The following is a 26,035-nucleotide window of genomic DNA, read 5'->3' on the forward strand; positions in this document are numbered from 1 at the left end:
CTGAGCAACTAACTACTATACAGAAATAACAGACCCACCAATCAGTATCCAGGATTTAACGTGGCCATTCAAAAAGTCACAAATCGTTGTAGAACAATGCGTTTTATCAAAAATGTTCACTAAAACTTCATCCAAAAAAAATGTTTACATGAATAAATACTTAACTCGCAATGTCCAACTTGGCCAATCAAATAACAACAACAAAAAAATGCATTTTTATTTGTATCACTCAATATGGTTTATCTTATTTGAAGCTTAAAGGTAGGGTAGGTAAGTTTGAGAAACCAGCTCGAGTGCTCTAGAATTTGAAAATACACAGCCGGAAAAAATCTGCCACTTCCTCACAGAGCCCCTCCTCCAACACACACGAACGCGCACATGACCAATGAGGGCACGAGATAAGTTTGTGCACAGATGGAAGGCTGACAGGCAGGTAGGCCATCCAGTTATTTTAGCCGGGCTATGATTGGTCGTGCTTTTTACAGTATTACGGCTTCCATTTTTTTATGGATTTTTTGTCAAAGCACTTCAGATATTCATTGCTATCGGGATGTTAAGAGCATTCCATGGAATATAACAAAAAGTATATCTCGAGCCGGTTTCTCAAACTTACCTACTGTACCCCACCTTTAAGTACTTGTAAGGCCAAAAACCCTAACCCTAATGTTTTTCTAACAAAGCCTTTTGCTTGAACTTCAACCATCCTCTTGTTGCCCTGTCTACTTAATGTGTAAATGTTTTTATTCAGATTTTTACTCTGCAGCACTTTGAGTTTTGTTTATTAAAATGAAAAGTGCGATTATAAATAACATTGATTTATTGTATTATTGGTGTAGGATCCATAGTTACAATTTTCTTGACTTTAACCTGGAAGAAATCCTAATAAAAGAACATATCTGTGTCTCCAGGCGTCCGCAGAGAGGACGGAGATCAGTCAATACTGTACGTCTGTGGAAACTCTTCATCACAGCTACACTAGGATGCTAATGAGATCACGTCAACTGTCAGAGTTAACATTTGTAAATTAGTGCTGAGCTTTATTTCATTGGATGATCAGTTACCACCATCTAGTGGACAGCTAGTAGAACTACACCATATCTCAAGTTGACTGGTTTCTTGTGCTTGTTGGACAGGTTGCTTGTGACTCATGTGTTTTGATGCTCTGAAGTTATGAGGGAGTGACGGCGTCCTCAGATCAGATGCAGGCAGACACAGGACTGATGAGGATGAGATGAGCAGTGATACATGAAGCATGAAGGTGTTTCAATTGACCTGAAGGACATTCAGAAGGTAAGAATATGATTTAAATGCTTTTTGGAAATTGGATAATTGGATAATTCCATCAAAGAAGTAACCTAACCTGAAAACATGTTTGTGTTTCCTAAAACTCATCAGGTGAGAATCCTACCAGAGGAACCTGTAAATGTTTGATCATCAGTATCACTTGTTCTGTATCACCGTTTAAATGTTTCTCGCTGCTAAATATCTATTCTAAAGTTTTGTGGAGAATGTTTTTCCAGAAAGACTTCCTTGTAAAGGTGACAATTTTTGGCAGCAGTTTGATTGTAATCTGAGTAAGTATCCTTAGTGCTGGGAGGAAATGTAAGAACCGGACTGACGGCTCGGATCAACGTGACTGAGATGTTTTTATTTCTTTATCTCTGAAGCGTACACATACCAGGCAGGTTATAAAACATCCTTTGTGGTCTCTTCACAGTCACTGTGGGTAGAGGGTCTTCATGTCTTTAATTATACTGCATACAGAGATGCTCCTGAAATCCTCTCCTATCCAAGTCAGCTCGTTGTGGGTGTACTTGAACACATTGAGACAACCTAACACCTATATGTTCAACATACAGTTGTTCTGGGTGAATACGGGGGCTGCGCAGCACGTGTTGGGGTCCCCGCATCCTGTCCAGGACTCCAGAATACCAGGATGTTCAACTGCAGCTGGTTGCATTTTGTAGTTTGTAAACCAGCATGCGTTTCTGGCTATTCTGACCCACAATCCTTTGCGGTGGATAAACAAGTGGGTAGTATGTCCCAATTGAATGCCTATTGCATGCAAGAGAACAAACTTTGTAACTGCAGTGGCAGAACTTATGAAGAGGAAAAATAAAAAGTATATCATCTCTTAACCCTACCCCTAACCCTAACCCTAACCCCTAACCCTAACCCTAACCCTAACCCTAACCTCCACAGCAGATATGCCGCTCGTCCATTAACTTCTCTCATTCTTGATATTGCTGATAAACACACTTCATTGTAAATCTCCATAGATAAATACATTGTGTTTGATTTAGTATAAGCTCACACAGACTCCCTTCTTGTTCATTCCCAGATCCAGTGTGTGACAGAGAGGAAGGAGCAGTAATGAGCATGTTGTTGTGTTTGTGTTTAGGTACGACACCACAACAGATCCACCAGGAATCTACAGAGGACGTTTGAACCTGCCAACCTGCAAGATGGAAACCACTGATCCAAAGTTATTATTTATCTTATCAGTATTAATATATTCAAAAGTCAGCTTCATGTTCAGCAGAGTTTCAGTGCACCTTTGCATTCATCATGTTTTTGATTCTATCAGGATCCACCATGAGAGACCAGACTCTCCTGGACCTGGACCCAGCTGTTTGTCCATGAAGAGTGATCGGTCTATGCCTCAACCTATTACGTTTAAAGATAGAGAGCATAGTGATGGACCAAGGTTTGAATTCAAGTTATTTTTGTTGTTCGCTTTTAAAACTTTATTATTTCTCCATCATTCTCAGCTGCATTTTATTTGCTGCACATTGTAAAGGAGTTCTTGAAGCAAAGAACTGAACCACAAGCAGAACACAGCAGAGCTTCAAACTGATGTCAGACACTGAAGATTTATTGCAATGCTTTTAATTCATGTCATATCATTTTTCTTTAGCTAAATAATGAAAACGGGTCCCACAGACCCGAACACCATACAAGGGTTAATGATACTGCATATAGAGACGCTCCAGTGGAGTCTCATGTCAGCTGGACTTTGTATCTGAAATCCTCTCCTATCCAAGTCAGTTCATTGTGGGTGCACTTTAACACATTGTGACAACCTAACACCTATATGTTCAACATAGAGTTTTTCTGGGTGATTACGGGGGCTGTGCAGCACGTGTTGGGGTCCCTGCATCCTGTCCAGGACTCCAGAATACCAGGATGTTCAACTGCAGCTGGTTGCATTGTGTAGTTTGTAAACCAGCATGCTTTTCTGGCTATTCTGACCCACAATCCTTTGCTGTGGATCAACAAGTGGGTAGTATGTCCCAATTGAATGCCTATTGCATGCAAGAGAACACTTTGTAACTGCAGTGGCAGAACTTATGAAAAAATAAAATAAAAAGTATATCATTTCCTAACCCTAATTTATATTGTAGTATTTATCTTTGTATTATTTATTATTTATACATATTTCCTATCTATTATTTTATAAATCCTCCTCATCTGGACTCTTTTATGAATTTTAAATGCATGGGTTTTATTGTTTATTATTATCACTACCTTTTTATATATTTTTCTTATATTTTATCTAATATTATTTATATTTAAATGTCACAGTTTATTCTATGTTTGCACTGTATTGCATGTTTTCTTATTTCATTAGGATCTAAATGAGGAGGTTATATCTTTATCCTTTTTTATATATTATTAATCCCCGTTTCCTATTTAAACATTGTTTATATTATTTTATTTATATTTTAGTTATTACTTTCCATTGTATTGTAAATGGATGCTGGAGCCTCCCTCAGGGAAACACCCTGAAATAACCCCTTAATAAAGTATTTCTAAACAAACTTTTACCAGATGTTGTGGGACACAGCCTCGGACACCCCACCAGGGGAGACCCCCTCAGGGGGGTAGGAGTACAGGTTCTAACCCCGCCACACACGCTCTGTGCTGCAGCCGCTGCTCTCTTTCATCCCTTTTATTGCATTTTCTTTATTTCATTAAAACATTTTTAACACAGATCAAACAGGGCTTTTATAAACTTGTGTTGGTTTTATTACATACATTTTTTTATAGGTTTTTTAAACAAAAAATATTTACCCGAGAGCCCGTGCACCACGCTGCGCTGCCCAAAACCCTAACCCTAACCCTAACCCTAACCCTAACCCTAACCCTAACCCTTACCTTCACAGCAGATATGCCGCTCGTCCATTGACTTCTCTCATTCTTGATATTGCTGATGAACACTCTTCATTGTAAATCTCCAGAGATAAATACATTGTGTTTGATTTAGTATAAGCTCACACAGACTCCCTTCTTGTTCATTCCCAGATCCAGTGTGTGACAGAGAGGAAGGAGCAGTAATGAGCATGTTGTTGTGTTTGTGTTTAGGTTCGACACCACAACAGATCCACCAGGAATCTACAGAGGACGTTTGAACCTGCCAACCTGCAAGATGGAAACCACTGATCCAAAGTTATTATTTATCTTATCAGTATTAACATATTCAAAAGTCAGCTTCATGTTCAGCAGAGTTTCAGTGCACCTTTGCATTCATCATGTTTTTGATTCTATCAGGATCCACCATGAGGGACCAGACTCTCCTGGACCTGGACCCAGCAGTGATTCCATGGAGAGTGAGTCGTCTATTACGTCTGAAGATGAAGAGCAATTTGATCTACAGTAAGAATTTAGAGCATAAGTCATTTTTGTTGAGCGCCATTAAATGTTTTAAACTCTACATAATTCTCAGACGCATTTCAGTCTCTTTCTCTGTCTGCCCAGCCTGCATTTTATATTTTGTTGTTTTACCTTATTGAGTGTTTCTTTGATGCAGTGTAAAGTGTTCTTTGGTGTCTTGAAAGGCACCTCCAAATATAAAAATGTATTGTTATTATTATTTATTAGTCAGATGTTTACTCTCTGACTCATGGCATATATTGAGTCCTATCAGTGTCTGAAGGAGAGAATGTTTACAACCTTTCTTTATGCATATTAAGAAGTAAGAAAGGGGTCATCTCTTAACCCAGCTGATGAAGACAGCCTCAGGAAACAGCCGCCAGCAAATCTTCATACAATAGGGCGCCCAAACCCCAAGGCCTAATAACTGCTGTCTGTACAGACAATTACATTACATGTCACTTGTTAGACGCTTTGAGTGTGTAAGTTGCTTTTATCCAAAGCGACTTACATACTCAACACTGTGGACAATCCCCACAGGAGCAATTTGGGGTGAAGTGTCTCAGGGACACAACGACATGCTGACTGCAGTGGGGTTTGAACCTGTGACCCCCTGATCCAAACACCAAGTCTCTATCCACTGCACCACACGCCTCCACAATCAAGTGTAATCATTCTCTATTACACTTTTATCAGTGATTGTGTTTCTATAAGGATCCACCATCTGAGAGCAGTCCACTGCACATTACATTATTCTGAATATTTTACTTAGAAAAATTAAATGACCATGGAAATAGTTTTTTAAGCTGTATGTCCGGTTTGAAGGAGGATCTTCTAACACAGTTCATGTAACTCTTAGTTTCTGTCTTTGTTTTAAAATCCTCCTCTTTGCTCCACAGAGTTCATCAGCAGAGATCAGAGGGTCCTGGTGGTCCGTCTGCCCAGCAGCATCAAACTCACCTGGACTCCATACTTATGGTGAGTGTGTGGCTCCCTCCAGTTAAAGACTGGATATTATTAAAAATAAACAATGAATGAAATCCATGTTTTTCAATAACCTATTTATAACTCTAAAAGCTGTTCAATAGAGAGAGCTGACACATTTATACCATTAGTACGCTAACACACGAACACACACACTATGACACAACTTTTTGTGGAGAATAGGAAGATTTGTTCAGGGCTCACCGGGGAAATGTATATATACTACGTACTGTATGTTACTAAAGAGGTTTTAGATTGGCAAGTGTCCATGTGAAGTTATCGCCATCTCTCGGTGTGAAAACAGTACTTCCGGTGTCGGCGTTTCTATAGTAACGTGGTTGCTAGGGACGCAGCTCTCGCTGCATACACCCGGAAATGAGTGATCTCGTCACTGTAGATTGATTTCACAGTGATATCTGCTGTACTCATCAACTAAAAAACATCAGTGTGTCCTTGTTCATTACACAACATTCATTGGTTTGAATTGGTTACAATGCTCTTGTGTTTTTCTCCTTCGATTCTGAGAGACACATTTATTTTTTCAGCGTTTTGGACAGCCGGAAACATCTAATTACCCATAATCCTCAGCTATCATTGAAGCTCGGTGATTGGATGTTTTAGCCGCAATGCACATTGGGATATGGTGTTTATGCAATATGAAACTGGACACTGCCACCGAAACTGAATACGTGACGTGGATCATAAATATATCAGCAATTAAACAACATCTTCAATTTCTCTTCACACAATACGTCTCCTTGCAGTATCAATACTAATTCGGCTGACTTTCATATTTGATCAAATCGTAGATAGGCTTTTAAAAAGCCTTATCAGCAAACCTCTTTGCATACCAAAAAGAAACTACAAATATGGTGTAGTTTTGTATCACTGTACGAAGCTGATCTAATGGGAGTTATAGTTTTTAAAGAATGTAAATACTGAGTTGAGAGAATGGTCAGGGGTCTTAGGTGATGGGAGACACATCTATGGAATCAAAATTGCAATATCTAAACGTTAAAAGACCAAAAATAATAACTTTTCGCCCTATTTTACAATCATATTAAGGCATTTTCTATCATTTAATTGTATTAACTTGTTACGAACAGTGAAGCATCAAGTCACAGCTTGGAGCTGGATACCAAATGGTCAAAGTTCCTTTCTCGCATTACAACGTATTCGGCATTTATCTCCTATTTAGAGTGTCACTGTGAAGTTAGCCGTTACTCTGAGGGGTCAGAGCCGTCTCCATGTCTGATTCACGCTACATTTTACTCTGTTCCAGCTGATGGAGGAGAACATCGTCACTTTTGTGAAGAACGAGCTGAAGAAGATCCAGACAGTCCTGACTTCAGATTACCCAGAATGCTTAGAGAGTCAGAGGGAGGATGAGGAGGTGTTGGACGGTGAGGATGAAGAGCAGAGGAGCAGCAGAGAGGCCTTTCTGAGCATCTCACTGCACTTCCTGAGGAGCATGAAGCAGGAGGAGCTGGCTGAGCGTCTGCAGAGCAGTAAGAGGATTTAACACATTTAACATGATGGAGAGGAGATGGAGGAAAGATGGGAGGAGGTTCACTTTATAAAACATAGTCTTTAATCAGTGAATACGCTTATTGGTTACTACTGGTACTAAAACATTAGTGAAGGAAGTAACAATAAAGAGATCAAAACGTTGCGCTGTAAATATTTTTGTTACGGGTACATTACTAATAAACGGAGCAGAACAGTTAACTATGTTGATATAAAACTTGTGAACGTTAACTTTCACCATTAACCTGTTAAGCCCGAGAGCCCCCGGTACCGACGGCCTCGCAGTATTTTTTCTGAGCACCGATGTCTCAGGAATTTTAAGAATTAAAAAAATGTATGAAACTATTAATGTTGCATACTCAAATAACCGGAAGAAACTCAGCTATATAAACCATTTATTTCCGAAATAAAACACAAGTCTCACAAAAATCCCAAATGAGCCTAAATGAGCCCTGAGAGAAAAAATGCTAACACACTTAGCACAACACTCACACGGTAAAATAGCCTTTTTACTTATAATTTCTGCACAAACAAGACATCGATTCGCATCGTGAGAAGACACAGAATCGTTTGGTACATACATTATCACTCTATGATAAGAACTCGAGATAATAACAAGAACAGACATCAAAACATGTGGCGCTAGGTAGCTAAAACCGGCAACATGGCCTACCTTGGTCGTTGTCTGGTCAAAACTGGTCTTCAATGGCATTAAAACGATAAAAACGCTGCTGAAGTTAATCCATAGGTTAATCCAATGTGTATGTGTCACTTTGAAATTATTTCTGATAATCCATAAACAATAAACTGTGGTGCCGAGAGATAGGAGTCGGAGGCGGTGCATCGAAGATGCAAATGGGAACTTTAATGAGCAGCAGAAACGGACATGTTGTCGGGTCGCAGCCCGGGAAGAGAAGAAAGAAGCCAGGAGGGCACACAATAAATACAATCGGCAACACATATGTCCGTGCGGAAACAATACCCCCCCACCTGTATTTCCATGAGTGAATTATGTACATGAGTAAATTAGTGATCACTACACAAGCCCCCCCAGAATTCAACCATGGACACAATCCTCGCGTCCGGGAGGAAGCACCACAGGGGCCGAGGAGGGCGGGGCCGCAGGCGAGGGCCGGGGCATGGAACGGGTCATCGGAAGGGGGCCACAGGAGAGGGTAGGGGCCCTAACGAGGGCATCCCCACGGGGGGTGGGGGGCGGGCCGGAACGGGCTGTCGTCAGGGGGCCGCAGAAAGCAGGGTCGCTGTGTGGCAACGTGGGGACGGGCGTGAATATCCCGGTGGTCCCCAGCAGGGAGGAGCGCTGCCCGGCCGCAGGCAAAGGCACAGCGGCGGCGGGCATGAAGTCCCCGGAAAGATGGAGCAGTATCCCCGGGAGGAAGGAACCGTGGACAGGGGAGAGGCCAGACGGGGCGACGTCCGAAGCCGCCGTCGAGGCAAACCGTGAGCCGCGGTTAGAGGAGAGGCCAGGCAGGGTCCGCGATGAAGGCGCGGGCGACGCCCGAAGCTGCTGCCGAGGGGAAGGAAGAGGCCAGACAGGGTTCCGAAGCGCGCCACCCACGGGCCGATGAAGGCATGGGCGACGTCCAAAACTGTTGAGGCGAGACGGGATCCAGAAGCGCGCCACCCAGGCGCCTAAGAAAGCGTGGGCGACGTCCGAAGCTGCCGTCGAGGTGGTGAAAAAGCGAGAGGGTCCAAACGAGGACGACCAGACATGGACGAACCTCCTCTCAGGCACCAGAAAAAAAACTCAAAAATGGTCGTCCTGTCCACGATTAAAAACAGGTGGGCAAAATTGTGAGAGGATCCACACGAGGCCAACCAGACTTGATCAAACCTCCTCTCCGGCACCACAAAAAAAAAAAGGGGTAACAGTTGGATGCCGACATGGAAGCAGTCAGCCGGTAGCTGCTGGCCGGTAACTGTTAGTCGTCAGCTGTCCGTTAGCTGTTAGCTGTCCGTTAGCCGTGTTAGCGAGCGCAGCAGGACATGCAGCCGCATGTCCCGAATAAACCAGGCATGGTCGTGTATCGTCTCCATGGAAGGCTTGCTGTCCCCCAGTGCCGAAACGCTGTGGAAATGGCGAGTGTCGACCGCGGCCATTCCCGAGGGCGCACTGAGCCTCAGTCCGTGTACACGATGCAGCCACGGACGTCCCCAAAAATCTCCGGCATTTCGAGAAAAACAGTGTTTGTTTTTGCCGTGTTCGGTTCAGTCTCGGATCCTTCGCGAGACTTATGTCGGGGTCACCAATGTAGTGCCGAGAGATAGGAGTCGGAGGCGGTGCATCGAAGGTGCAAATGGGAACTTTAATGAGCAGCAGAAATGGACATGTTGTCGGGTCGCAGCCCGGGAAGAGAAGAAAGAAGCCAGGAGGGCACACAATAAATACAATCGGCAACACATATGTCCGTGCGGAAACAATACCCCCCCCACCTGTAGTTCCATGAGTGAATTATGTACATGAGTAAATTAGTGATCACTACAAAACCCTGCTTTTCCGTTTCCAGATGTCAGAGCGAGAGATAGCTTCACTCTCATGCAAAACTACATGCGCAAAGCCCCCACCTTTTTGTGTTAACGTTGGTGTCTATGTGAAAACTCCCCTTCGATTCTATTGGCTCTAACGGTCAGAAAGAGATGTTAATCACCAAAATGGGTTCCAGAGAAACGGTAACAAAGGCCATATCCACCCAAATCACCTCAGAGGTGGAGTGTGGTCAAATGTCACTTGTTTTGCATCAATCTTGATACAGGGTACTTATCATATGTTGTACTTTGTACTAAAGCTTTTAGTCTACTAACCCATCATCCAAGGGTAGTTTTCACTATAAGTAAAAAAGAATTTTTGGACGGACACAATAATTTAAATTTCTTTACTATGTTCAATCTGCATTTACTTTAAAATAAAAAACATCTATATTGATTCTGACTTTTCTACATCCAACTCACAGGTTTATCATTACTTTGAGAACAAAGATTATTAATTTAACCCTTTTAGAAGGGAAGATATGGTCATTTGTTCTGGGAATGTCCTTTTCGAGCCTGAGACCTGAAAAACAGGCTCAGGGCTTAACAGGTTAATCGGGAAACCTTAACACGCTAAAAATAGCGCAAATGAATCACTTTACCAAATTTGATGTATTTTGTTGACGCTGACTGACATCTTACTTTTTCAACCTGGTCTCACCAGAATGCGTGACTCCACCACGACTCCTTAACACCGCAGTGCGTGGTGGAGTCACGAACTTTGCTACATTTACGTGTCTGCACCACGCAAACAACCCCAATGTAAAGTGAATGAGGCTCCTTTGTCGTGGTGCACACACGCATTTCTACAACGTCCAGCAGTGAGCTTTTATTCTATAAAACGTTTTTAAAATCTACTTTATAGCTTGTAGTAACTCACAGGAGGCTTCTTTTATTTTATTTGTATTCATAATCATTTTTATTTTTCGTCAGAATGTATTATGGTGCATTATTTACCAATGTTTGTTCTCAAAAAACAATGTATTGTAAGTAATACAACTGTGATTTTTATTAAATTAGTTCGTTTTTAAGGAAGGCGAGAGCTTCAGCTGTGTCAAAGAGATTGTTCCCTTTAGTTAACGTTATTTAAAAGATAATTATATTCCTATTTGATCATGTCCCCTTTATTGTATTACGGACCCAAAGAGCTGAGCGTCCATTCCCATTGGATAACAGAGCATTTTACACCCGGAAGTAAGTATTCTCCTTAATGTCGATTGATTTTGGGCATGTCATTTTCGAGCCTGAAACATGAAAAACAGGCTTGGTGCTTAACAGGTTAAATAACGTTAACTAAAGGGAACAATCTATTTGACACAGCTGAAGCTCTGGCCTTCCTTAAAAATTAACTCATTTAATAAAAATCACAGTTGTATTACACACAATGCACTGTTTTTTGAGAACAAACATTGGTGAATAATGCACCATAATACATTCTGACGAAAAATAAAAATGATTATGAATACAAATAAAATAAAAGAAGCCTCCCGTGAGTTACTACAAGCTATAAAGTAGATTTTAAAAACGTTTTATAGAATAAAAGCTCACTGCTGGACGTTGTAGAAATGCGTGTGTGCACCACGACAAAGGAGCCTCATTCACTTTACATTGGGGTTGTTTGCGTGGTGCAGACACGTAAATGTAACAAAGTTCGTGACTCCACCACGCAATGCGGTGTTAAGGAGTCGTGGTGGAGTCACGCATTCTGGTGAGATCAGGTTGTACTTTTTAATTACATTTCTTGTTTGTCCACTCAGGAACTGCTCCTGCAGTCTGCAGACGTAAACTCAAATCCACGCTGAAGGAGAGGTTCCAGTGTGTGTTTGAGGGCATTGCTAAAGCAGGAAACCCAACCCTTCTGAACCAGATCTACACAGAGCTCTACATCACAGAGGGGGGGGTCTGCAGAGGTCAATGAGGAACATGAGGTCAGACAGATTGAAATAGCATCCAGGAAACCACACAGACCAGAAACAACCATCAGACAAGAAGACCTCTTTAAAGCCTCACCTGGAAGAGATGCACCAATCAGAGCAGTGATGACAAAGGGCGTGGCTGGCATTGGGAAAACAGTCTTAACACAGAAGTTCACTCTGGACTGGGCTGAAGGCAAAGCCAACCAGGACATCCAGTTCACATTTCCATTCACCTTCAGAGAGCTGAATGTGGTGAGAGAGAACAAGTACAGCTTGGTGGAACTTGTTCATCACTTCTTCTCTGAAACCAGAGACGCAGGAATCTGCAGGTTTGATCAGTTCCCGGTTGTGTTCATCTTGGACGGTCTGGATGAGTGTCGACTTCCTCTGGACTTCCACAACAATGAGATCCTGACTGACGTCACAGAGTCCACCTCAGTGGATGTGCTGCTGACAAACCTCATTAGGGGGAAGCTGCTTCCCTCTGCTCGCCTCTGGATAACCACACGACCTGCAGCAGCCAATCAGATCCCTCCTGAGTGTGTGGACATGGTGACAGAGGTCCGAGGGTTCACTGACCCACAGAAGGAGGAGTACTTCAGGAAGAGATTCAGAGATCAGGAGCAGGCCGGCACCATCATCTCCCACATCAAGACCTCACGAAGCCTCCACATCATGTGCCACATCCCAGTCTTCTGCTGGATCTCTGCTTCAGTTCTGGAGGGGGTGTTGAAAACCAGAGAGGGAGGAGAGCTGCCCAAGACCCTGACTGAGATGTACATCCACTTCCTGGTGGTTCAGTCCAAAGTGAAGAACATCAAGTATGATGGAGGAGCTGAGACAGATCCACACTGGAGTCCAGAGAGCAAGAAGATGATGGAGTCTCTGGGAAAACTAGCTTTTGAGCAGCTGCTGAAAGGCAACCTGATCTTCTATGAGTCCGACCTGACAGAGTGTGGCCTCGATATCACAGCAGCCTCAGTGTACTCAGGAGTGTTCACACAGGTCTTTAGAGAGGAGAGAGGACTGTACCAGGACAAGGTGTTCTGCTTCGTCCATCTGAGCGTTCAGGAGTTTCTGGCTGCTCTTCATGTCCATCTGACCTTCATCAACTCTGGAGTCAACCTGCTGAAAGAAGAACTAACAACCTCCTGGTGGCCTAAATTCAAACCTACACTAACAAATCTCTACCAGAGTGCTGTGGACAAGGCCTTACAGAGTCCCAACGGACACCTGGACTTGTTCCTCCGCTTCTTGCTGGGTCTTTCTCTGCAGACCAATCAGACTCTCCTACGAGGCCTGCTGACACAGACAGGAAGTGGCTCAGAGATCAAAAAGGAAACAGTCCAGTACATCAAGAAGAAGATGGATGAGGATCTGTCTCCAGAGAGAAGCATCAACCTGTTCCACTGTCTGAATGAACTCAATGATCGTTCTCTAGTGGAGCAGATCCAACAGTCCCTGAGATCAGGAAGTCTCTCCACAGATAATCTGTCTCCTGCTCAGTGGTCAGCTCTGGTCTTCATCTTACTGTCATCAGGAGAAGATCTTGACGTGTTTGACCTGAAGAAATACTCTGCTTCAGAGGAGGCTCTTCTGAGGCTGCTGCCAGTGGTCAAAGCCTCCAACAAAGCTCTGTGAGTGGATGGATGAATAAAAGGATTACGAACATTATCCAACTTATTTATATGTCATAGATGAGAAATAATACATTTTTTTTTGTATTTATTTTAAAAAATCCTTCAGGCTGAGTGGCTGTAACCTGTCAGAGAGAAGCTGTGAAGCTCTGTCCTCAGTCCTCAGCTCCCAGTCCTCTAGTCTGAGAGATCTGGACCTGAGTAACAACGACCTGAAGGATTCAGGAGTGAAGAACCTGTGTGCTGGACTAGAGAGTCTACCCTGTTCTCTGGAAACTATTAGGTAGGTGTAAAATAGTTTAAAGTAAGGGTCCTCTGAGCTCTCTTTTTCATGCATTACTTGTTTTTTGGTCTGATGAAAATCCTCTTTCAGGCTGAGCGTCTGTAACCTGTCAGAGAAAAGCTGTGAAGCTCTGTCCTCAGTCCTCAGCTCCCAGTCCTCTAGTCTGAGAGAGCTGGACCTGAGTAACAACGACCTGAAGGATTCAGGAGTGAAGAACCTGTGTGCTGGACTAGAGAGTCCACACTGTGAACTGGAAACTCTCAGGTCAGTATTCTGCAGTTTATTTTGAGTTTACCCCTTACGATTGCATTGGATTAATATATTTAATTATTCAAATGACTTATTAAAAAGCCTCTTTGGACTAAGGGGCACCAATATTCAAGGGTTTTTGTGTTTTCACTACTCGAGACTTTCAGGTTGGATGAGAAGATTATTCATTTTTACACAGTAATTATTAATGCTGTTCTTAACTATTTATTTAAATGATGCAGCCCCAATGGGACTACATGTGTTGTTTTTTATTTCACACGATTTATCCCATATCACTCTGAAAAGCATATTGAAATAGGGTGTGTTGGACTGGATTGGAAACTCCAAAGTAGGCCATCAGTAAAAGGCAGTGACGAGCCGTGACTTTTATACCTAGGCCCTCTGATCTATCGATTAGATTTATGATTAGAAAATTATAAAAGTAGGGTAGACATGTGGATATTATCCGGCCGAACAAAACGTGCATTTATCTAACAGGTTCGTTCCACAGACCTTATTTCGAGCTATTTTCCAAAATCCTATGGAGAAATCCCATTGCTTTTGTGTCGAGGGAACCAGCAGCTTACTTCCGGGTTTTAGGAGGCGTCACTGCACCACTTGCATAAACTTCACAGCGGGAGGAACTTGTCATAAAGTCCGCGAAAATAAAGCCCACCCATTTAGAGGGAAGATATGATTGGTCAATTGTACTGTCATTTGACATTACTCTCTCATTGAGTTACTATAGCGGGCCCTCTGTGAATTGTACAACAAGCTCTCCCGTCTAACTCGCAGAGACGGCATTTAACCCTTCACATTCCAACAGAAACTGAACAGGCAGATTCGAAGGATTTATTTATTTGGAAATGTTATTTTAAATACAATGAAATCAAGTTATTTTGGTAAAACTAATACAAAATATTAAAAAAAAAATATTAAAAGAAAAATGTTTTTTTTTTAATGTTTTCAAATATTATTTTTTAGAAGATCTTAGGCCGAGGGCCCTGACGGCCCACCACTGGTAAAAGGTGACCATTAGTAAAGTGTGTGTGTGTGTGTGTGTGTGTGTGTGTGTGTGTGTGTGTGTGTGTGTGTGTGTGTGTGTGTGTGTGTGTGTGTGTGTGTGTGTGTGTGTGTGTGTGTGTGTAGGCTCTCAGGTTGTCTGGTCACAAACAAAGGCTTTGCTTCTCTCGCCTCGGCTCTGAGCTCCAACCTCTCCCATCTGAGAGAGCTTGACCTGCGCTACAATCATCAAGGAGACTCAGGAGAGAAGATGCTGTCTGCTCTACAGGAGGATCCAGACTGCAGACTGGAGACTCTCAGGTATGGACAAACCTCACTCTCTGTCTCGGTTTCTTCTTAGGTCCTGATTTGTTAAATCTCAACAATTCCTGAATATTTTGAGATAAATTTAAGCTCAGACATGAATGATTATTAGATTCATCCAGATCTTTTGACTTTAATTATAGCACTACCAGAAGGTTTAAACCTGTGTAGTTTAGGGAAGAACAATGTTTGATAAAATGTGTAACACACATGAGAACACCTGTTCATAAACATAAGATACAATCATGCATATTCAAACTAGAGACCATCTCGCTGGATCCCTCAATTAGAACGTAACAATGGGGGCCAATGGCCCTTTCGACCTCCTTGCTCCGATTCAACCCATCTTCAAATGAATTTAGACTTTTTATTAATAACATTAAACATCTTTTCACCTTTTAGCTTATTGTATTCTCTGATAACTTAAAAATGATGCCTTAATATGACATTTGAAATGTTGACAGTCCTTTAACTGATGTGTGAAATGTCCTTGATCATTCAGACTGTTTCTTCCTCCAGGTTTGACCATTGTGGAGAGGACAGGTTAAAACCTGATGTGAGGAAATGTAAGTGTGGATTTAGGTTGATTATGATGACAAAACAGTCAGTTGTCATATGTATTCATTATCACATTACTGACAAGATTATATATATTATCACATTTATACAAATACATATAATAAACAGCACCTCTACAAAAACAAAGGGAAAAAGCCTTCATATGTGTTTTATGATAAACAGATGCTGTGATTTTCTCTTAACATCAGATTCCTGTGAACTCACACTGGACACAAACACAGCACGCAGAAGACTCAAACTGTCTGACAGCAACAGGGAGGTGACACGTGTGAAAAAGAAGCGGCGATATCCTGATCATCCAGAGAGATTTGTCTCCTGGCCTCAGCTGATGTGTAGAGAAGCTCTGACTGGTCTGTGTTACTGGGAGGTTGAGTGGAAAGGGAAGGTTTATATAGCAGTGACTTACAGAGGAATCAGCAGGAGAGGAGACAGTGAAGACTCTAAGTTTGGAGAGAATGATCAGTCCTGGAGTCTGGAGTGCTCTAATGGAGAGTTTTCTGTCAGACACAATAAAAGTAAAACAGTCCTGCCTCTCCCCTCCTCCCCCTCCTCCTCCTCCTCCTCCCCCTCCTCCCCGTCCTCCTCCTCCCTCCTCCCCCTCCTCCCCCTCCTCCCCCTCCTCTCCCTCCTCCTCCTCTGGTAGAGTAGCAGTGTATCTGGATCATCCTGCTGGCTCTCTCTCCTTCTACAGAGTCTCCTCTGACACACTGATCCACCTCCACACCTTCAGAACCACATTCACTGAACCTCTGTATGCTGGGTTTGGGCTCTGGTCACATGACTCCTCAGTGTCTCTGTGTTCTCTGTAGGAGGAGACCACTTCCTGTCCAGCTGTAATGTCCCTGGTCTCGGGGGACATGGACATAACATGAGTGTAGCAAGAGATATCGTCTAGTCGTGTGGTTAAAATGTTGGTAGTGACGCGGCTACACTTTGGTTGTGCCTTTACGTGGAGGAGCAGCATGTAGTTATAATGCTCCGTATATCTGCAGAAACTCCCAGTAATCAAGTGTCTCACACTTTTTGATAAATGTTTTTCAATGTATTCAAATGTGTTTTTTAAATGTTTCTTTTGCACTTTGTCGTAAGTATTTTAATGTTTTTGTAAAGCCTTTTGAATTGCCTTGTTGATATGTGCTGTATAGATACACTTTCTTTTATTGGCAGAAATCTTTATTTTCTTTGTAAAATGGTGAAATGATCTCCTCGGGGCTGAACTTGTTGTGTACAAACTGCTGTGACATATATGCAGTTTAATAAAGCTTTATTTAGAGCAGCATCTAATAGCTCCTAATACTCTATGTAAAATGTTTATTGAGTTCAATAAAGGTTTGAAGACAAAACAATCTGTCAATGATCTCATGACTGAAGACATTTCTTTTGCACCCAACTTCTTTTCAAAAGTGTATATAGTTATAAATTGTTACAAAGGTCTTCCCTAACGTAGAAACTGTAAGAAGTGCTTGATTGCTCACTGAGATGCAGGGCAGTTAGAGTAAATGAACTGCATGGTAAATGGATATATAAAGATCTTTTCCAGTCTTTGCCAACCAGCTTGACTTGATAGCAGTACATTGAGAAGGCCCACAATGAAAAGTGTCTCTGAACATCATCTCTCAGAATGATGCATTTGCTTGTAGACCTGTGTGTGTTCTCCTGTCATCTCTCAGTGGCTGACTGCACACCACATGAAGCTCAACCTAAACAAGCCTTAACTGCACAGAAGTCTCATTGTGGCTGCTCCCAGGCCTACACATAGCACTATCACTAGATATTATATTCCACTCAAAGCCACGCTGCTTAAAGGGAATGGTTTATTAAGCCCGATCCCAAACTGCACAGAATGGCTCATTGGTGCTGGTCCCTGCCCTACACCAGTGGTGAACAGTCAGGGCATTCAAGGTATTCAGAAAATGTCCTGAAACACTCAGATAAAACAAACAAATGTTTGTATTTAATTATATAAATAAACATTTTATAAAATGTCAATAAAATGAATAAATGAGAATGGTATCTGTGTTGTTGATCTGTAATATTACAGTGTTACGTTGATTTGTTTCTCCTTCTCGGATCATGCACTTTGCATTTCAGTGGTTTTGTGTTAGAAAAGAAATGCAACCAATCAGATATGTTTCTGGGTCTCTGGGTAGAATATCCTTCAACCAGGTATTCTATATCCTTGATAGAAGGCCCTGGCCCTCACACTGAATGAGAGCCTTTGGATTGACAGGTTGATCAACCAATCATATATTGATTTGTAGCCAATGGGCGTGTTCTTTCAGAGTTTCCCTCAGTTCCAGGTGCTCTAGAAGACCCGTTAACTGGAGAGAGACAGAGGATCTAGAGAAATGCGACGTAGCAATTAATTTGAAGTTGTATTGTTTTTAACGTTGAAATGGCAGCAGGTGAAGATGATGTTGTTGCGGAATTGTTGTCAGTACCCTTTACAAGACGACCATTCAGTGAAAAGACGGACATTATAACGGTGGGGGGTGTGTGTGTCTACAGAAGGTCCAGTTGTGATAGACACGGTTCGCCACTGTCAGAGGTTGATAGGCTAACATAGGTTTGATACTGACTTGTCAATAGCTTTCATAACAAGTCCTCTAACACAGGGAATAATTCAACAGCCACACAGAGCCAAAAGTCCTATCACAGTGATTAGAGAGGTGAGAATAGCTAAAATCACCGCTTTCCATTTAACAAGCCATCAAACCAGCCTGTAGGTGAAGTTTCTACCCAGAGTGTTCAGCTAACTCTGAGTGACCTAAGCTCAGCTGAAGCTTTAGTGACAGACATAATAAATATAATTTATCATATCAACATTTGTATTAATAGTTACCCAAAAGAAGAGTGATAAGAGCTCCGCCAATATCTGATTTCTAGCTCTAAACTCCTCTGGCACTCCCCTAGGAACGCCTATGCATGCATGTAATCTCTGTCGTCGAAAGAGGCCAACGGTGCATCCCTTTTCTCTCGGGAGGGTTTGAAATTCAGATCTTTAATTTGACCTATCATCACAGGCATAATTAACATCACTGGGGTTCATCTACTCAACCAATTACTTGGGAGTATCAAAACAAAACAGAGTGACGTGAAAACCTGTGTAACCGGTGTCAGAAACCCAGTCAGTGTTAGTGGTGATGCAGTTCCAATAGCTGTCCACTAGATGGTTCTAAATGACTTCGAATTGTGATCTCTTATTTCAGACAAGTGGAAAGAAAACATCCAAAGTCGACATTTACTTTTTTATTTTTATTTATACTTTTCTATCTTTGTGTTTGTAGATTGTTCCTAAAGTCACCAAAAGTTAGAATATCATAAAGCCTCATTTGCATATTCAAAAATAACATTAAATAATTGTCTTGTCCTGTCTCTTTGTTTGATTTCAGGTGATCCAGGTCGTCAGCTAGTGTTGTCAGAACAGTAGAATGTGCAGCACTTAGATTGTAATCTTCATTTCCTGTCATCTGTGAAAAATGAAGGAAGTGTCAGAACAGGTCTTAAAAACTGATCAATGTGACTGAGGGACTATTATTTTTCAACACCTAATGTAACGTGCAGGCATTGGGTGAGCAGGGTTCAAATACTGCTATCTGTTACGAAATGGCATTCCTCAATTAGTCCCAAAACAAAGGAATGTCCTTACGTAGATTGAAAACAGAACAAAATTGCTCAAAATGTTCGATTTAAATGACCAAGTCTCTCCTTTTAACTTCTGTCATAATTTAAGGATTTAAAAACACAGACATTAATTTATCTCTGCCACCATAAATCCCCTAAAACCATTTTATAATATGAGGGTGAAATACAAAAATATTGTGGTACTGTAACAGAATACAATGTAATTTGTTACAGGTTTTTTTAGGTTTGGGATTACACATTTGAGGATGAATATAACTAGGCAGTTACCTAACCTATGCAAGTAGTATGGTTGCCTAAACATAACACATGTATGGATATTTCACATGAAAAGCTTTTAAAATGAAGATACAAAGTTTTTACAGGGGCAGAGGAGTACATTTGCCATTAACCTGTTAAGCCCTGAGCCTGTCTTTTAGGTCTCAGGCTCGAAAATGACATTCCCAGAACAAATGACCATATCTTCCCTTCTAAAAGGGTTAAAGTAATAATATTTGTTCTCAAAGTAATGATAAACCTGTGAGTTGGATGTAGAAAAGTCAGAATCAATATAGATGTTTTTTATTTTAAAGAAAATTCAGATTTTACATAGTAAAAAACTGTAAATTATAGTGTCCGTCCAAAAATTCTTTTTTACTTATAGTGAAAACACCCTTGGATGATGGAAAGGTAGACTAAAAGCTTTAGGAATCCAAAGTACAACATATAATAAGTACCCTGTGTTAAGGAATAATTCTTCTAGATATCTAACCTTTTACTCTGACATATGTTATCTCCTTTAAGGAAAGGCCTTGGTGCCATATGTGTTGTTGTCACCAGTGTGTGACCGGTCAACTTGACTGGCACGAAGGGTAATTGTTGTGGGAACGCTGAGGCACTTCTTTATCGGTGTTTGTGGACTCTAAGATGTGAAATCCTTGAGGCCATGAGTGTCGGACGCAGATGATTCAGTGTTTAGTCTACTCCTTCAGAGATGTTGATTTCTCTCTGTGAACCTGTTAAAAGGTCTAGCATAGAGAGAGGTTCTTCAAAATTGACGTGGCAACTCTACCGTGTGGTCAGAACCTCTGACTCTTTGATTTGTGATGTGAATCCTCCGGCCGAATACTCTGAATAAACCCATCAGTGTTTGACATCAAAGCTCCAACTCTCACCGTGTCTCCTTCCTGAGTCGGTGACTCCATGCATTACTACACAGAAGTTTCCTCCACAAATTGGCGTTGTCGGCAGGATACCAACAGATCTTCAGAGACTGGTAAGTGTGATTTCAAATCTACATTTGGACATTGCCTTACCAGAATCTGTGATTGACGGTATCCTAAAATTATCTGTGAAGCTGAGCGGCTGTGTTTCATTTTGGTTAATGAACATTTGGGGCTATTAACCCCAGGGGATCATCCAGGGACGCTGACCTGGCTGATTTCCTCTGTGTGTGCTGCTCGGGACGTATGTGCCGTACAGGCAGTAGCAGAGATGTTTTGCTGCCTGGGGCATGTGTGCCGTACAGGCAGTCGCAGAGATGTTTAAAAATACCTTAATGGGGGCATCTGTAAAGTGGAACTTCTGTGTGAAAGCAAAATAGAGATTTGTAGTGAACAAATCGCCGAAATTCTGGGGGTTTCAGCGGCCAATACTAGCAGTTAACATAAGCAGCCAGAGATATTACCCCTATCGCCTCTAAAAAAACACGGCTCCAGCTGCGGCTCCGGGTGTGTGTGTCCTCTGTGTGTGCTGCTCGGGACATGTGTGCCGTACAGGCAGTAGCAGAGATGTTTTGCTGCTCGGGGCATGTGTGCCGCATAGGCAGTAGCAGAGATGTTTTGCTGCTCGGGGCATGTGTGCCGCATAGGCAGTAGCAGGGATGCAAAATACCTCCCCGTATCTGCATGAGCTGGTGAAGTGAACTAAGAGGGAGAAAATCACAGCTTTTGTCTATAGCTTTAACTCACACCTCCGCCGTCTCTATTAAAAAAGAGACGGTTTAAAAGCACTCTCGTGGCTTGTGGCCGTTTACGACGAGCTGGCAGGTGCGAGGTGCGTGCATTACCTGATGCGCCACAGTTCCCTACATTGCTGGAGGAACTGGTGCCGGTCCGGGGTGCATACATAAAATCATAGGCTAATTGATCACGGGTGGGCAGTGGCATGCAAGTGTAGAACAAAACTGTGTTTCATCGTTGGGATGAACACGATAGCCTGTGTATAGGCTGGTCGAGTAGGACTACAGTTAACTGTGTAGTTTTTGGATAGAAAGGGTAGCGAAAAAAAAAGTCTATGTGCTCCAGATCGGGGGGGCATAGCACCACTAGAGCAGTAGTAGTGGGGTCGCAAGAGGATAAGCTAGTTATTGCTCTTGGACAGCTGCCAGGCACCGATCTAAGACTTGTATACAAGGGTGGGAGTGCGAGTCAAGGTACACCACTGAGAGATAATTCCCTACCCCCTCTGAAACCTCTTGAATTCGGACTAAATTGAGCTGGATGAGCTGTTGCTGACGCACTGGTGTTTATTATGAGTTCATGTTTGTTCATCTAATTGCAGTGTGGTTTTTCTTGTACTAACCGCCGTCTTGTGCATGTTTTGTAACAACTAATAATGAATCAGTCCATAGCCAGGGTAAAATAAACTAAGCTTTAGTTAACTCACCAAAAGTAATGACTTGAGAAAGATAAATAATATATAGTGTTTTGCAAAATTCTGGTAGTATAAATGTGCTGCAAAATGAAAATAAATAGTAAAAGAGTGTTTTTATGTCCTGCATCTGAGTGTGCAGAGGAACATGTAAACAAGGAGCACACTGTTCAGGGTGTGCGCTGTAGGTGTAAGAAGAAAATAAGATTATATTACGTTTAAGAATACATTCTTAAATTGTATTGCTGGTATGTTAAGATATGTTTGTGACCTTTTATAAACCCTATGCCCCGTCCTGCACCCTGAGACCCTCAGAGGCATCACTGCTGGTCGTAAAGACCTGCCTGAGGAGGTCAGGGTTGCAAAATCTGTCTGCTGTTTTAGGTCAATATTGTATTATTTGTTTCATTTATTCTTAAATCTATGTATTGTATGGTAACAATGAAAAAAACGTAATGTATTGAACACATTCCGAAACAAAGCTGATAAGACAGAACTAGACTCAGACATAATACAAATTATTGTTGAAACATTTTGCGCTGTTGCTGCAAAATGGAAACTTTGTTGATTATCTGTTCCAACTGGCCACTGGAATCAGATAATTAATATAAGTTGAAGTTTAATTACAGTTTTAAATATAGTTTAACATTCTTTATTAAACTGCTTCAAATGATTTCTCGTATCAACCAATTGGTCTCCATAGACATTACTACAATTATAATAGTTGTTAAACTACTGACAAGTTTTCTGAAACCGAGCTTATGAACAAAAGAGTAAAGGTCGCTGGTTAAACCAGGATCAATATATTTGTTGACGTTTTCATTACAGTGTGCATAATAAATGTGTTAAATGAATTGAGCAATTATTTAAAAAGTATAATGTTGCAATCTCTTTACAATAAGTCATTACAGTTAAAAATAGATGTTGTTTTCCAAGGGCCTCTCCTTCACAGCCCTACACTTTAAATCATGAGACTTTCAAATCATAACAGACAGAGATCGGTATCACTTTGTGTTGCAAGCCAAATCCATGTAAAGGTTCTACTTGAGCCCAATTTAAATACCATAAAGAAAGTATTGAACCCAGCTCAAGCTAAATGTCAAATGTATTTAATTAAGGTGCAAGTGTTTTGATTTATTTCAAATGTTCTAATCTCAGCTTCTTTTGAGTTCAGTCTAAGCAACAAATTGTTTCTCATAACATTCTCACTGCTGTCCCAAATGTTTTAACCTTGGGCAGACAAGCTGTTCACACACCCACACACACACACACCCACACACTTTGGATAAGTAGTCACCTTATCCACATTGTAAATTGTTGCCTTCTTTAAAGTTATTAGTAATTTAAGATTAATTATTAAATTAAATGTGGTACATAAGATAAAATAAATAAAATAACTTGACTTGATCATTTTGTTCACAACATTAGACCTGTCCTCTAATCTCTACTAGAATAAGATAAGTGTGCATGTTTGGATGTTTTAACACTCCTGTAATGTACCTAATCTTTATATCCTTTTCATTACAGAGCTGGGAAAATGGTGTATTGATTAGATTCTGATCCGTGCAAGTCCAATTTTGACTGACTTTAGTTCTAATGTTAATGTTAATTTGACTTCAACCCATAAGTAATTATTTAAATTAACTCTAAATGTCACATGATGATGGATTAGTGTTCCACATTTCTTCCACTAATTTGTTTTACAATTAGGCCAAAGGTAAAGAGAGACATTGATGACCTTGTGTCCCTTTTGTTAGTACGTGGTTCCATTTTGTCTATGGCCATGGACGGCTTCACTAAAAGTCACCCAGTTCTGCCCTGCTGCAGTCCGGCTGAGTGCAGTCACAGAGATGCTATGGCTGCTCTACATGACATTAATGGTCTGGTCTGAATGGACACCATTTCCTGCTCCCAGAGAGAATGACACTCCTCAAACTGAACATTACAGCCGTTGATACTGTCTCACATGGGTCTGCTCCCCCCCACTGAGCCATGAACTGAAAGCATGACATCTGCTATGAACACTTGGAAGCCTCCCTGTCACACCAGCACCAACCCTTGGGTCAGTCAGATGAGACTAACGGCTTCACTTAGGGCATTTGGTTCAGATACATGACTCTCGTTACCGCAGAGTGGGTTGTTTTTAAGGCTATTCATACTGCTATGCAGAGGATGCCTGTAAGTTGGCGTGCTGGTAAAAGCCCCTACTATTGTTTCAAATAGGCCTAATGTCAGGGGTCTCTTAATGTCTAGTTCTACATGTATTCACATTATATAGACAATGTTTCCACCTGGTAAAACTAAAGGCTGCACAAAACTCAGGCTACAATACAACCATTCTGTTCTGCTCTAACGATTCAATATATAGATTCTACATCAAAACAATTAGCTTTTATTGTTTCCAATGATAACGTCACCTTCAGTGGAGGAATGCAAACCTGTTTTCAAATATAAGGTTTTGATTTTGTTTGACATTTCTCAGTAATGACACCCTCAGACACCCAATATCATTCATGCTATGCCTTCAGTAATAACTCAGATGTTAAAGGGATGAAACCTTTCCTCCCAAATCAGATATGCTATGTTTTTCAACAAATGTATCAATTTCCTGCATAATATATGTTTCTCACAATGGTTTTTGTAAGCTGCACACAGGTGATACTGAGTCTTCTCGATTAATAGATTATAAACTATACCATGTTTAAATAGACTCCTAAGTTATTATTTCATATGTACCATATGTAAGAAAAGGAGGGAAGAGTCAATTATATTGAGTAATTTATTTTATATTGGGTAATTTATTTCTCAAACCTATGTTTTATGGAAGAGACTAAATATTTCTGATAAACTAATATTTTATCAAAAGGTAAATGGTGAATTAATATACATTTAGAATCATTGAGAAGGGGTTATATCCACAGGGACAAGCTCACCTTTAACTTACAATAACATTTCTCTGCTATGGACTGATGAGTATATGATTCTTGCATGTTCAATGACTAACACAAACCTTCAAAATGATAATGTGCATGTGTCAGGAAGGCTCCCAAATCATTCTGAGGGGCCTATCCTGTTTTTGTAATTAAATGATAATGTGCTAATCCATTACTTTGAGTTGTCTTCACTCAGAAAAACATCCCTATCAAGTGTTAACCCAATAACTAGGACAGCTCTCAAGGCCAAGGGTCAGAGAGAGAGGGTCACACTCTCCGGGTGCAGAGAGCACCCCCAGCCATGTGCAAAGAAGCACGAGGTCGTTCGAGATGGGATGCTTCTCTTCACCTTTCTGCTGAGAGGGGGTTCTTCTCTTCATCTTTCTGCTCGGTGGGCTCTAGCAGACAACCCTGCAGGACGAGTGAGGGCTTCAGAGGCTTCTATAATACAAGGTTCCATGTTTCTTGGAGGAGTTTGATGTCTTCCTAACCTCTCCCATCACGGGGGGGACACCTGGATGCATCAGGAATACACAGTTGCACTCAAGCAGATAGCAGAAGGAATACAGGCAGATGAGCCTCCGTCTCACTGGGGGGTCAGCTACAGTGCTCACTGAATGAGCCACACAAAAGCAGAGCAATTGGGGGGTTGAAATATGGCGCTCTGATGAAGAAGAGTTTGAGCCAATCAGCACCTCAGTGCTAATCTACAGTATCAGGATGCCTTTACACACCAGACACTCGGTGTCATAAAGGGAGGAAGAGAACGAGTCAGGAAGCCTGACGGACATGTTCTTCCAGCTCTCGTACAAAGATGAACTTTGAATTGAATGACCAGATGTTTAAAGATGTACAATTAATGATTGTTTTTTATATTTCCAATGACCAGACATGTGTTAAATAGTGGTGATAAATATATTTTGTCAGATCAGATTACATTTTCACACTAAACAAAATTAATAAATAAATATTCTCAGATTATAAGGTATTGAATAATAAGGTATTTCTAATATTATAACAGATAATGTTAATATCCTTCATCATCCAGCACTCAGGCTTAACAACACTACTCTGCAATGTATTACCCATGCACAGACAGACCTAACATGATGTTTCAAGTACACTGGA

At 41.4% G+C, this 26,035-nt stretch overlaps 2 protein-coding genes across 2 annotated transcripts in view; both read left to right on the forward strand.

Annotated features, from left to right (window-relative positions):
- LOC117490060 (NLR family CARD domain-containing protein 3-like) overlaps window positions 1–26,035 on the forward strand; it is a 108,508-nt gene that overhangs the window by 3,772 nt on the left and 78,701 nt on the right. The window lies entirely within an intron of this gene.
- LOC117490056 (NLR family CARD domain-containing protein 3-like) lies at window positions 1,175–16,729 on the forward strand. Its single transcript, XM_034139647.1, is given in 15 exon segments — window positions 1,175–1,290; window positions 2,402–2,485; window positions 2,588–2,707; window positions 4,366–4,449; window positions 4,552–4,656; window positions 5,553–5,631; window positions 6,920–7,145; window positions 11,469–11,605; window positions 11,607–13,264; window positions 13,374–13,547; window positions 13,638–13,811; window positions 14,946–15,119; window positions 15,642–15,688; window positions 15,890–16,290; window positions 16,292–16,729. Coding segments are annotated over 14 exon segments (3,618 nt in total). The 5' UTR covers window positions 1,175–1,290; window positions 2,402–2,465; the 3' UTR covers window positions 16,511–16,729.

The sequence above is a fragment of the Trematomus bernacchii genome, unplaced genomic scaffold (genome assembly GCF_902827165.1).
Source record: "Trematomus bernacchii unplaced genomic scaffold, fTreBer1.1, whole genome shotgun sequence".
Lineage (NCBI taxonomy): Eukaryota > Metazoa > Chordata > Actinopteri > Perciformes > Nototheniidae > Trematomus > Trematomus bernacchii.